Source organism: Scomber scombrus, chromosome 3, assembly GCF_963691925.1.
Source record: "Scomber scombrus chromosome 3, fScoSco1.1, whole genome shotgun sequence".
Classification (NCBI taxonomy): Eukaryota; Metazoa; Chordata; class Actinopteri; order Scombriformes; family Scombridae; genus Scomber; species Scomber scombrus.
This window is the reverse complement of record NC_084972.1, coordinates 11,076,023-11,090,706: the sequence shown is the minus strand read 5'-3', so window position 1 is coordinate 11,090,706 and position 14,684 is coordinate 11,076,023. Positions and strand designations below refer to the sequence as shown.

General features: G+C 38.9%; 1 protein-coding gene across 1 annotated transcript in view; it reads left to right on the top strand.

Annotated features, from left to right (window-relative positions):
- Nucleotides 1-14,684, top strand: part of slc2a9l2 (solute carrier family 2 member 9, like 2) — a gene marked incomplete in the record, with an annotated part of 95,673 nt that overhangs the window by 7,078 nt on the left and 73,911 nt on the right. The window contains 2 exon segments of the mRNA XM_062415573.1: nucleotides 3,711-3,809; nucleotides 10,938-11,098. Of these exon segments, the coding sequence (XP_062271557.1) occupies nucleotides 3,711-3,809; nucleotides 10,938-11,098 (260 nt within the window).

The following is a 14,684-nucleotide window of genomic DNA, read 5'->3' as shown; positions in this document are numbered from 1 at the left end:
GTTAATGACAGTGTGCAAACATTTATTATTAAGCCATGCAAATCAACTTCAAAACTGTGCATGTGTAGTAATGTGTGCTTTAACAAGTGAAGACAAATCGCACATAAATTTGTACAGTAATCAAACGGGAAATATACATTGTCCACTTAAGTTTCAAAAAGTCATCACCATTACACAGTGTGTAGCTGGCTTTGATGGTTTATTATGAACCAGTAGAAATTGTGTGATAGTGGGAGAAAATACTGACCAGGAGGAGTATAATGCTAAATAATATGTGCATGAATAATCAAAGGAATTGTGTAGTGTCTACTTTAGGCTCTTTACTTTAACTGGCCATAATGTGAGACCTCTGAGTTTTCGAAGGCTTTCTTAACTGTGCACTCAGTCCACCAATCTATGTGCTTGGTTTAGCAACCAGTGAGTACACATTTCCACATCTTTTTTTATGCCATGTGACCCTTAAAAGGAGGAAGAGGTGCCCTACCAGGTCATCAACTGTTTATATTTATAGAAGCAAGGGAGTGATGCTCCGTGTGGTTTAGTCACTCTGTGGACTGTCAAGCACTTTTTATTGCCTGAGCCTTAGTGAGCCATAGTGCCTTTGAGACTGCCAATAACAGCTCCGTAGTCTTGTTGTTTGTACTTCTGACGTACACACTCATTCCTTTTTCAAAGTCTATAAGATCCTGCTTTAAGCCGACTCCTGGGAATTCATTATTATGCAAAGCTGGTGTGGTAAAGGGTATGCTGTTGCATTGGCCTGTTTATGTGGTAATATATGCAAATAGGGAAGATGGACTTTACTGGGGCCAAGCACTACTGGGAGACATATTACAAGTGCATAATGTAAGCATGCTATTATCAGTGAGTGTTACCTTTTAAGCTCTTCATGGAATAAAGTTATATTGGCAGGAACAACATTGATTTAACACACCGCCGACACAGTACTACTTTCTAGACGCTAACTAAGTTTTCTCACTGTTATAAATAAATACAGACACCCTGCTGTTCCCTGCAGCAGCTCTTTCTAACACTTTTGTTGTTTGGCTTATGTTTTTTCATTTGGTTTTGCTCTGCTTTGCCTTGTTACCAATAAGCACTAAGTACCTTTTCGGTTTTTCACAGTGGCATAAAACTGATGGAGAGCCTTGTTTATCTCCATTCTGGTGATTGATTGCAGTAAATTATATTCAGCCTCACTAGATGTCAGAAAACAACCATTTGCTATGTAAAGATATAGTGAAGTAATGGCGACCAGAGCAGAGAATGAAGCCACACTACCTTTGTGTGTTGTTATCTGAGCTTCTCTGTTCTTTGTTTTGGTAGCTGCACTGGCCACATGTGCATGTTAGTACATGAGAGTCCCTCAGTGTCCTCCATGTCTGTTTCCAAGATTCATCACAAACTTTCACCAATTGCAGCTAAACAGTTCAAAATATGTGTTTGAAAACATTTGAGTTGGGAAATAGGCAATGCACTAACAAAATCTTGATTTATATCAGCACTGCCTAGTTTGACAGTTTGATCTGAGTTGTGTGAGCTATAGTGCAACATCTAGTGGCTGAATTTGGTGTATTGCAACTTTAAAAACAATAGTAAAATCTTTCACCAGGTCTGAAAACAGTGAGCAGATCACATCGTCTGTTTAACGGTCCGGCCTTATGTCTTGACTTTTCAGAGTCTCTCTCACTAATTTCAGCATGTTTCTGTCTTCAATTCTTCTCCATTCTGTCCATCTCTTTCCACCTCTCATCTGTGCTTAACCCACCCATTAAATCAAAATTAACAACAGTTTGAAACAATTTGCTTGGCACAGTAATACTGTTGTAATGTGGTCACAGGTGTGTGCTTATGGTATTTTACATCTGCTTTGAATGCAGCTCAGCCAATCATAATCAAGGACCGGAACTATCCATTTTATAATGAATCACTTATTATTATTTTACAGATAACATCAAGTGCTCATCATTATGAGCCCTTGTCCGTATCCTTGTCTTCATCCTCTACTTCTGTAGCCTTAGCCTCGACCTACTGTACCGTCTGTTCTCCTTCAACGCTCCCACTAATCACCCTCCTGTGTCTGTGCCTCCAGGCTATTTCTTCAGCCTGTGGTCTGTTGGTGCAGGGTATAGATACATACAAATGTTCTTCTTCCTTAGTTACACAGCAGTGTGTTGATTGCTTCTTGACTGGACCAAGAACAGACTGTTCATAATGATTACGGTCATAATTATGAATCTCTATTGACATCTTACATCACCAATTACTCCAAAATACAAGTAAAACATTTAAAGTTTTTAAACTGTGAAAGAACAAAAAGAATCCTGCAGACTGTCAATACAGCCAGTTCAAGTGATAAACAGTGTGTGGGATTTTTTGGTTGTTTCACAAGTTATGTGAGGTAAATTGTGCCTTGAATTAGTTTCCTTTTTTCCAAAACACAAACAAAAGAAGAACAAACAAAACAAAACAAAAATCTGTAAATCCACCTGAATTGACATAGATTTTATAAAGTATACTTGAGAATCTGATTTTAAAAAGGAAATATCATGAATACAAATATAAAAATATGAATAAATGAAAATGGGATTATAGAAACATTTTCTATAAATACACTCTACAATGACTTGACTATTGGAGCTTAATTTAAAACTGCTTGGTTTAGAAAGGTTTAAAATGTGGTCCAGTGGTCCAACACTGTCGTCCCTAGCAAGATACAAAAACTATTGTCTATATTGCCCTGGAATTGGGAGGTTCATAGTCCCCAGAAGATGATTCTCAGTGTATTTGATTGAGCCCCTAACCTTTATTCTGTCATAACACTCAGGCCAAAATTTCAACCTGTACATAAAACATTCAAATTTAATTGAAAAATTGCCATAAAAATCACAACTCATACAGAACATGCTCCCCATGTATGAGCCCTCTCCATTCTCAACACTGTTCACCATCCTCTGGCCTTAAATGCCCACGTTTCATACAGAATGTCTCATAATGTAATTGGCACAGTGTTCTCAGGGGGATTAATGTTTAAAATTTCATGACACTGTGTCCTTTTCTGTTGAGCCACTCGCAGGACAAGCTTTATGATTTGATTCCCTCAAGAGGTGATGCTCTCTGTGCAGCAAAATCTCTATGAGAATTTTTTAATAATGTATTTTTTGTTGTGCACGGCTCATTTGTTTTATGGGTTTTAATTAACTGCTAGTGGGGCGTCATGCTTTTAGTCTTGTTATTATTATTTTTTGGTGCCTGCATTACCTATTCATAGCATCCTTTTAATCTAATGATAGAACTACAGTACGTGTTTGCAATTTTACTCACTCTTTCTAAACGATCGGTAATATATATGTAACATATATGCTCATTATTCATGCAATTCATCCTCCATAATTATTTTCCACCACTACTTCTGCCCTCGTCCTATGTCAAACAGCATGCACACATCACAGTGAACTTGTGTGTCATTGTGTGGTTAGTATTTGTTGTTTAAGCAGTGACATGCTCAAGGGAAAATTGAAGAGAATAACCCTGTTGCCTGGCCCAGATACCTGGCGCTATATGAAACATCCTCTGTTGAATTCACTCGGTTTTGGTCTGACCTTTATGTTGATCAAAATCAATGTGACTGCCACTGACAAGACCTGTAACGTGTGTTTGTATGACTAGTACAAAAGTCTGTGTTCATTCGTGTGCTCTCTCATTAACAGCCAGTCACAGCCTGTCTGTTGAGCGCAGCCTTCTTCGGTGCCCTGGGGTCATCTTTCCTTTATGGGTACAACCTCTCTGTGGTCAATGCGCCTGCTCTGGTGAGTCAAACTGTGTGGTGGTTTCGATTGATTGTTCATGTTCTCTCTGTCTTTTAGCATCACTAGAAATCAATAAACATTCATTTACATGTTGCCTCAGAACCAGGTTTTAATAAAGTTACGCCTGAATGAGAATATTGAGTTCTAATTTCTAAATGGATTGTCCAAAATGCATGCAGTCAATTTATAGACACTGTCACAGTTATAGTAAACATACTCCACATTTACTGTAATTCTATAGGTTTTACAATCTTGTCTGTTAATTACTGGACACTTTGTTTGTGTGTCTGTCATAGTATATTAGAGTATATACAGTATATACCTGTCAGCCAGCTCAGTAATGCTAACACTTTGTTGTTCAATATGACTTTCATCTCTCATTAATACACAGAGACACAGAGAGGGATCTTTTAATCTCAAAAGTAGCATCATAATCACTTCCAAAAGTTTCATTTTATACAAATACACAAGCTGCCAGGGTTTGATTGATTCCCATTTTCATTGCGATCTGTAGTCTCAAAATGGAGAAGAGGGAAATCTAATCAAAGAGAATACGATTATGTTAGTTGGCTGCTTGTTGTTAATGCAGGGCCTTTTGTTAGATAAATGACAAGAAACATCAGGAGAAAGGCAATTATGTGTACTTAGCATTGTTTGGACAAGACTAGATATTTTCACAGTCTGTAAATACTCTTTGATTTGTGAAACTGAAATTGTATTTTTTATGTATCGGCCCAGTTAAGTAGTGCAATTTTTGAATGAGAAAACAGGTTACATTTTTCAATCTGGCCTTGTGTTTGTTTTATGGTAATTGAATGCCCAATGGGTTATTGAATTAGTATTCATACATTATAACCCTTAGCTCTGCAGCTGTCAGTATAAGTACAGGGAATGCAGAAAGTGAATTTTAGTTTTTACTTAGAGCTTAGACCTTAATTGATGTCACTGTTTTGATCTGAAGCTCTTATTGATACAGTAATTCTTAAAACCTTGGCAGTGGCGGTGCATAATAATGCAGTGGCTTCTCTAGCTCCCGGTGTTATCTTTAAACCCAATTTTAATCATAGCGTTTATGAGTGCAAGTGTGCTGAAAACTCTTCCAAGCCGATTAGGTACAGTTCAGCTGCACTTCTGGACATAAACAACAACATGCCGACTTCACTCCCACCGGAGCTCAGAGCAGCGCTTGTTTAACCGTAGCTCCTGAGAACAGCTGACTGGCGTAGGTTCAGAGGCAAGCAGAGGCAGTGTGCAAAGAAGCAGAATTGAGGCAAGAGGCCGGCCTGCTGACCAAACTAAATGCTAAGGTAGACCAGCTATTCCATCACTCTTTCTGGCCAATGTTCGTGCACTGGATAATACAATGGACCTATTACATTTGAGACTGAGCCGCCGTGTGTTGAGGAACTGTTGTGCTTTTGTTCTGATGGAAACCTGGTTAAACAATAACATGCCGGACTCAGTTTTCCCACTCGACAGGCTGCTTCTCTTTCGGGCAGACCGTAATCATCTGTCAGGTTAAACTAGAGGTGATGGACTCTACATATCAACAGAGGTTGGTGCACAAACTGTAGCCTACTCTGGTTAGTAGTAGGGAGGTTAAGTGACTTTTGGCTTCAAGTCATGATGCAAAGGTCCCCTTTGGTATGGAAGTACCTTAGGGCCATAGAAATACATTTATCCTAAGACACAAGTGAGATCACATTTTGTATGTAAAATACGCACCTTTTTAAAAAAATGGCCACCGACCATACTTGAGAGGCCCATATCTTTGCTTCTGTTATAGCTATAATGACAAATTTGGTATCAAAGTGTACATTTTTGGGGTCAAGCAGTCCAATAAAATAGGTTCCAAGACTAAAAAACAATAATGTTTTCCTTACCATGACAATTGGAGGTAAAGTATGCAATTTCTTTATTAAAAAACGCATGCCAAAACACACAGTCCATTCACAACTTAATAATAATTTAATAAATAACAACTTAAAGTGTTGAATATGTATATTATGGATGCAAAGGAACTGATTAGTGAGACAAGAAGTTCATAACTATGTTCACAGTTTAAAAGTAGGCAATGCCATACCTACAATGTTCTATTGATGAAGACTAATAGTTTAGTGTAAATACATCACTAAGATGATTTTCTATTTAGATGTCTGCACCACTGTGGGAACATGAGCCCCGACATCCACAGTCAGTCTTACACTTACAAATGACAAGTTCTGGCAAGTCCTTTGAAATAGTGGCAATTGTAGTGTAGACAGGTGTTGGTGGAGAGTCTGGGGAATCCTGCTGCCATCTCCATAGACGGCGATACTGTTAGCAGCCACTGCTCTGAGGCAGTGGAACACCTGACGGTTAAATGCCGGCTGCGTCACTACATCGGCTCACTACAAAACAAACACCCAGAAGCACTGTATGTGATTGCAGGTGACTTTAACCATGTTCATCTGCAAAATATCCTAACTAACTTCAATCAGTACATCATTATGGCCACCCGTAGACAGAACACACTTGATTGTGTGTACACAAACAGAAAGGGGACATACAAAGCCATCCCACGCCCCATCCCGGCCTCTCTGATCACATCTCCATCATACTGGTCCCTGCCTACCGCCCTGTGTTAAAGTCCAGGAAACCAGCACAAAAGACCATAACTGTGTGGCCCAGTGACGCTGCTCCTATGTTTCAGGACTGTTTTGAATACACTGACTGGCAGATATTCGGAGAAGCAGCATCAATCACTATCCATCCTTACCAGAAAGCCTGGATGAATGTAGAGGTACGCTCCCTGCTGAGAGCCTGGGACTCTGCGTTCAGGTCCGGTGATGCTCTGGCACTCAGAGCAGAAAGGAGATAGCTGGTGGCAGGTATAAAGAGGGCAAAATCCACCTATGCTCTCAAAATTCAAGGTCACTTCTCCTCCAATGCTACAACAAAAAGGAGGCAGAGTGTCCCACAAACTCGCCTCTACCTGATGCCTAAATTCCTTCTATGTTCATTCTGTGGAGTCCAAAAACAATCCCACCTCCAGGCTCACCATAATAATGGCAAACATACAACAGACCACTGATGTGACAGTAGACCCCCACCAGTATGCATACAGGAAGAACTGCTCCACCGCCAATGCCATCTCATCTGGTGTTCATCTGGGTCTAACTCACTTGGACAAAAAGAAGTCTTATGTGAGATTGCTCTTCCTGGACTTCAGCCTTCTATACCATCATCCCTCAAACACTGGTGAACAAGTTGTCAGCACTTGGAGTAAGATCAACACTATGGAAATTCTTCATTCTTACACTGTGCCATGGCTCCAGTAACAGAAGTTACACTGGATGCTTTTACAATGTATGATTTATTGAGCTAAAAATATAATCATACTACATTGTAATTGTAGTGATTCCCATGCTTACAACCTGTCGTCAGGCCTGCTGCTTTCATGTACTGAATTAGTTACAGTGACGAAAAGCTTTAAAAAAAACATTCGTTAACCGAAGCCGTGAGAGAACAATGCTGTCATAGAACAGCGGGGTTCGTCTTTTAATTAGGTCTGAACAAACCAGAAGTCAAAATGCTGCCCTTGATTGGTGAGGTGAAGTCAGTAGGAAAGATGGGGATGAAAGTGAGGAAACCAGACAGCTCTGATCTGTCAGTCTAATTGGTAATTGTGTGATCTATAGCATCAGGGTTGCCTTAATGCTGTGCTATACAGTATTTGTGGTGCAGAAGACTACAGCACAATACAATTTATGCAATCATTACACCCAGTACACACTCTTTATCCTCAACCCATCTTCAGCAGTAAGTGAATGACAGAAAATACAGGTTAATGAAAGAGAACCTTTATCAACCAACACGTCTGTACTAATATGCCCCCCTTCCTAAGAGATACCCTTTTCTTTTGACCCTGGCATCCTAGCCTGAACCCCTCAAAACCTGCTCATGAATCTAATCCTGCAGATTTGTCCTTGCACAATTCATGTATCTACATCCAGGAATTAGGGAGGTATTTCTTTCAGTAATCCTGGTTAGTCACTGTGCTGCTGCACATACGGCTAATTCTCCAGTTCATTTGTATGTTTAGCTGTTCCTTCTTGTTCATGCCCGTTCAAAGCTTCTTCTCAGCAGGAACACTGATTATGAAGCTGGTGCTGGCTCCACTCTTGCCCTGCAGGGGTCCACTACTGCTCCAGCTGTCTTTACAAAATTCATACAAAATAAATTAGCCACTTCCATGAATCTGTTCAGCTGTCTGAATAAGAGCCTGAACCACTTTAACATAAAAGTAAGACTAAAGAACAGGTTTAAAAAATTTAAACAGTTTAATGACACATGACTAAAGCCTGATGTACATATGTAAAAATGTACATATAGCATATAAACATGGTCCAGTATATACAGTTTTCCCCAGGCACAGCAGGTGTACCTCCAACCTTGCCTGTGAAATGTTGTGTAGCTGCAATGCGCATTGCTGAGTGCAAAGAAATATTCAAATTATAAAAAATGCATGCACATGAAAATTCTAATAATTCTTGTGGCTTTTAAGATCTTTGAGACTTTATATGTTTTCAGATGGCAATCTTCTTCACTGACAAAACACAGAAAAAGAAGGCAAAACTGACACTTGCTATTCACCTACTCATCATTCTTTTCTCCCCTCTCAATCATTGGTAATGTGATGGAAATCTAGCCTCCAGGCATCGCTGGTTACAGTCAGATTCACATAAGAAATCGGGTGAAACCTGGTTTCTGTAATCAGGGTAACCCAGTTAAATTTCTCCTAGAGCCACTTTCTTGGGCATGCACATACACACATATATATGTTTACACACACATATATATGTGTGTGTAAACATATATATGTGTGTAACCAGGTTTCCAATTGGCTTTTTAACATATGCATGACAAAGTCTGCAAAAATGGAAAGTATTGCTGTGACTGAAACACAGATGGATGAAAGCTAACATCATTACACAGAGAAAGAAGTGATGCATCAAAATAATAAATAATTGAAAGTCCAACATTCTTGGTCCCCTGGGAAAGTTCCTGCAGAGGAATCCTCTATAAAAACTGAAATAAAGACAAAGTAGCTGAACAGTTGATTATCAGTAAAATACACACCGAAAACATACACACACACACACACACACACACACACACACACACACACACACACACACACACACACACACACACACACACACACACACACACATCAGACCATGGTCACTTTTGGGGACATTACATAGACTTACATTAATTTTCTGGAGACTTACCCTAACCCTAACCATCTTGCCTAATGCTAATCAGACGCTAACCCTAATTTTAACCACTGACCCAAAAATTTGCCTTTTTCCAATTGGGGACACAGCTTTTATCCCCCAAGTATCTTATGACACACACACATTGAGTTGTTTGCATTACACAGACACACAACAACAACAAAAACAACAAAAACAAAACAAAACAGGAAACAGTGTAGTTTTTATACCTAAAATACTTTTAAAATAATGTAAACCATGGTTTCTGAACAGCTGCATGCATGTCTTTTAGTAAACAGGTTACTACAGTACAGTGCATTTACCGTAAACGCGTTCTCTGATGACCCGTGAAATCGGTTTTCCATCTAATGTGCCTTAAGTGAATATTTGTAGACATTTTCTGATTGCTTTAGCACACAGGGAAGAAGAGCGTTAATGACTGAGCATGGTGTGTGTTTGCAGGGAGCGATGAAATCAAAACTTGGGTAATAATGAATCTTTTCCATGTGAGATGGTAGACTGAACTCATATGAAAATAGAGAGAGGGGTTGATGAAAGCCCAGTGGAACCTAGTGTAATCTGGGACCCCCACTTCTTTTCTTCTCAATTAGTCACATCAATGTCACATCAAACTTCTTAGTATAATGATAAATAAACTTGGACCTAAAAGCTGTTTTCTACGATGCTGTCAAAGATAGCCATACCACTCCTGAGCCATAGAAAACAATGGAAACTCCTCTGGTACCACAGCCACCTCTGCTCACAACATGTTTACTCTCAGCAAGTCAAGCCAAGAAAGGCCTTTTGTCACTCGGTGTACATGGATACCATTTTCACTTTCTTTGATAGTGAGATAATTCATGACATTTCATTTCATGGCATTGAAATGCCATAAAAGACATTTAAAACAGCAGTCCCACATGCAAAATTAAAAATTAAAAAATTAAAAGTGGTTCTGTGTTGGAACTGACATCGTCAGTAATGTCAATGTTATTGACAATATTGTCAGTCACTGATTTTCTGTAGCATGCGTCAGTTCATTTTCCATATGTATCCTGCCAAGTTTGCTCTCTGGTGTTGCCAGATAACATTTATAAATTGTCAGCCTATGCAAGTAGTATATTAATAAAATAAAAAAAAGTATTTAAATGTAAATGTTATCAAACTTCAATTCATACCAAAAAACATATTTAACAAAAACAGCCAACAAATCCTCTTAAATACGATCGAAAAGGTGTATGCTGAAGCCAAAGCCTATTATGCCGACCCTTCTAGATCACCAAGACACCAAGTACTTCATTATATTCCACGCTTCATACTCATCCAAAGCAGAGCAGCATAAATAAAATCTAAATAAAACAAAATCAATAAATAACTGGAAAATCTTTAAACAAAAGCACTGGTTTTATTGTACACACCACCTTCCTTTCATATGTATATGTATATATCTATATATCTATATATCTATATATCTATATATATCTATATATATATCTATATATATATATATATATAGATATATATAGTGTGTGTATGTATACAGTATATATATACTGTATACAGTATATATATACTGTATACACACACACACACACACACACACACACACACACACACACACACACACACACACACACACACACACACACACACACACACACACAGACTGATCACTTTTATAGTCAACAATATTGTCAAGTATCTGTAATTTGAGAAACATAGTTTGAGGGTCCTTGATAAGTGCATCTGTTGATTACTCATACGGCTGTCTTCTGAAGAATGAAAATTTGATTTGATTGTGCAAATGAATATGATACATTTGAACATTTGAACAGTCTCTTTTTCATGTGTTCCTCTTCTGTTGCAGTACATTAGAGATTTCTACAATAAAACATGGATTGAGAGATACGGGGAGCCTGTTGCAGCAGAGACAGCCACCCTCCTCTGGTCTCTCACAGTGTCCATATTTGCTATCGGAGGTCTTCTGGGAGCTCTGTCAGCCTCTTTTCTTATGAAAGTATTTGGAAGGTGAGTTTAGTTTTATGTATCAATGCAGAATTTCTGTTGCAGATGTAGTAGTCTGGGACCTGTCTCATGAAATATTGTTAGTAGGTTAGCCAGATTACTTTGGGTTTAACTTTCAGATATCATTAAGCTGGTTCTGTGTGTGCCGTAGCTCATCACCGTAGTTGGCATCCTACAGGATCCCAACATGGACTAAATATTCTTACTGTACAAGAATCATTAAAACAGTGTCCTCCTCTTAGATGTAAAAGTGGAATGATCCAGTACTCATTTCAAAATACGAGGTACAGGACCCAAATTGGTCCTCGTGTTGAGGCAAAACTAGGTTTACCTGTACTCTTTAGATGACATGTTCTTCTCTGCAAGACCTGTAAGAAAGCTCTCTGTGGATTTATTGTACTTGTTCTCTTTTGTTCTTCTACTCTTGGTTCAAATACTAGATTAACCTTTATCCTAGCGCATGACTGGCTGCACATGCATTTTTCAGTGCTTTGGCAGGAAATGCAGCACTGTGTCTTTGGAACTAAGCAGACAAAGCCAGAGTATCTTGTAGTCTACTCCCTTGTTGCTCCTTTTTGTTTCACAGGCTCTCAGCTCTCACTGTCTTTCATTTCTCTTCATACCTTGTGCACTTCCCTTCCCCTGTCTCTGTTAGTCTCTTGAAATCTCTGTCCACAACCAGCAACTCAGCATAGGTAATATAGGAGTTGTAAATTTATTTATTTTTATTTATTTTATTTTAAGAAATGTCAACATCCAATAATGGCATATTGGCCAAAACGACTTCCGTTTTGCTTGTGCTGTTTCTGTTTCCTGCTAAGAGTCAGGACACCTGTTTATGGCTGTTTTATTCATAACTCCACCCAAACTGCACACCACCTGTCCAGTTATCAGACACCACTTATACCGTCATCCTGTGCTCCCAGTGGACAGTGCACCATCGGACCAGGTAGCATGCGATGTCCAGTTATTCATATGGGACCGAGTCAACAGCACAGAGAGCGACCCAATTGGACATTACACACCACCCGGCTGGGTAGCACGAGGTGTCCAGTTCAACATCACATACTACCCAGCTGGAAGGTGCCGATTGGACTCTCCAGGAGTAGAGCAAATGCTGCCACTCAGCTCTACTTTACAAGAGTAGAGCAAGAAAGAATGTAAATTCTAAGGTGGAGGAAATTGGTATTATTAATATTAATGTGTGCCCTCCAGTCTTTTGGTCAGTTGTACCATCATGGCTAATCCGAGAACTTGAAGTTGATTTATGCATACTCAGTAATAACAAGTTATGTCTCATTTGCAACAAATTTATACAGATGGATCAAAGGATCCAGAGAGTGACAACGTGGAATTTGGAGAAACCATTCCTGATTTAAAGATTAAAAACAGACATATCATTTCAGATCAGATGTCTGTATTCACAGCAGAGATATTGGCAATATTATGGGCACTTTGGTGGGTAGAGGACAATAAACCACACAACTCAGTCATACAAAGTTATTCAGCAGCAGCTTTAATTACAATAATGTAAATCAAATCTAAGTCCAGGCATTATATACTAAAAAACATTATACAGAATTCACAAGGCAGGGTGTGAGTTTGGTTTTATTTGGGTAACAGCACACATGGGTGTGGAGGGAAACTAGGAAGCAGATTACTTGGCAAAGAATGCTGCTCATGAGGACAGAGTAGAAATCGCCCTACAATCAAGACTGTCAGTATACACTTCAATCATAAACATGTCAAAGAAATCTGGCAGAATGCATGGGAAAAGGAAAAGAAGGGCTGGTCTTACTTTACTATACAGAAAACAGTGGAAAAAGCAAAAGGCAATTTTACCTACAAAAGAAAAGATTCAGCTTTGGCATTTTGGGTTTAGGAGTGGGCTGGCTCTGATTTGGAACCACCTGAATGGCGTGGTGTGGAGACTCAGGGACAGTAAATCAAATCCTCATAAGTCCATGTACCTGAGCTTTTTTCAAAAAATGGTGTTGTCATTCAAGTCATTAAAGTCTGATTATTCAGTCTCTTCCTTTTATTTGTTTCCCTTGTCGTCTTGATTGTCTCCCTGGCCTGGCTCTGCCACAAGTTGTGTGTCCGTGTCACCATGCTAATGTTAGCGCTGCTAGCTGAAGCAGCACAATCGGTGACCATAACTACACCTGCAGAGGCCTCATCAGTGGCATGTTTTGAGAATAAATCTGTTATTTTTGCACATTTTTCAACTGCAGCCAATAGAGCTTACTTTGTTTTCTTCATTTTTTTCATTTATTCAATCATTCAGTTTCTTCATAGCCACTCAGTTTCTGGTTTCTGCCCTCACCTGACCTTGCCACTGGCTACATCGAGGGGATCATGAGTTTATTTAATCGGGCCGATCTCAAATGTTTTGGGCTGCACACAAAGAATAACTTTTTGAATCAAAATCATCACAGTCATAATTATTATTATTTGTGATTATTATTATTTTTTATCACATGCAATGGAACACCCTGAGAAGCCCATAGTCAGGTAGCCCTCCTAGCATTTGCCCAATTTGTGATGGCCAAGGGCCAGACTACAGCACTAACAGTATCACCTTCAGTTCTCTGAAATAATATATGTTCAAAGGAATCTATTATCCACTAATGATGAGGATGTCACTCTCAGAGCAGATGAAGACTTATGAAGCTTTTATTCTGACTCATTTGAGAAAATTAAGATGCCCATAAGATTCACCTTGGATTTCTCTAGTGGTGAACCATACTATGTTGATTAGACTGAAAAATATTATTCATCCTTATTCTCAATCCATTTTCTCTGCTTGACATCTGCCCACCAGCTGCTAGTTTTGCAAAAAATATGGAAAAGTTGAAAAAGTTGAATTTATAAAAGTAGACGAGGACACGTGGAGCAGGCTCAAAGGACTTCAAAGACTGAATAACTGGTTAATTAAAAGTTTGCTAGTGTAGCTAAGGTAGAGGTTTTTTTATTTTTTTTAATACGTCATGTCTGGATTTTTCAGCACAAAATGAAAAGAATGACCAAACTAATTAATTTACTGAAATTAAGTTGAAGAAAAAGTGTCAAGAGCAAGGTTTATTAGATTTAACTACAAATAAAGAGACGCCTTTCATTGCACTAAAAAAAGCAAACGATTGTGATTAAGATGCTACTGCTGTAGTGTATCTGACTGGTTTTGAAATACATAAAGTACTGCCTCTGTCATGGCTGAGTGAAGATGCCATTAATTCAGAACAGACAGCTCATGAGACAATCTCAGGCGTGAAGGAGTAGACCTCAGTGTGAAGAGAAAACTGATCACACCGCCCTCATTGTGCAGCAGAAAAACATTTTCTGTCAACCTCAACATCTGACATCTGACAATAAAACTACTCAGTTTTCTTCACAATCCTGCAACAAATCCTTTTTCTTTTCTTTCTGTATCTTTTAATAACCAATGGACCAGTAACACCCACCAAGTGCCAGAGCTGTGTTTACTAAAACATGTTGTTCCTGACAATTCTGAGATCAAGCATTTTCACCGAAACAGTAAAGTTTATTGCCTACATGGACAGTGGCACCAAATATTTACCAGCTGATAATA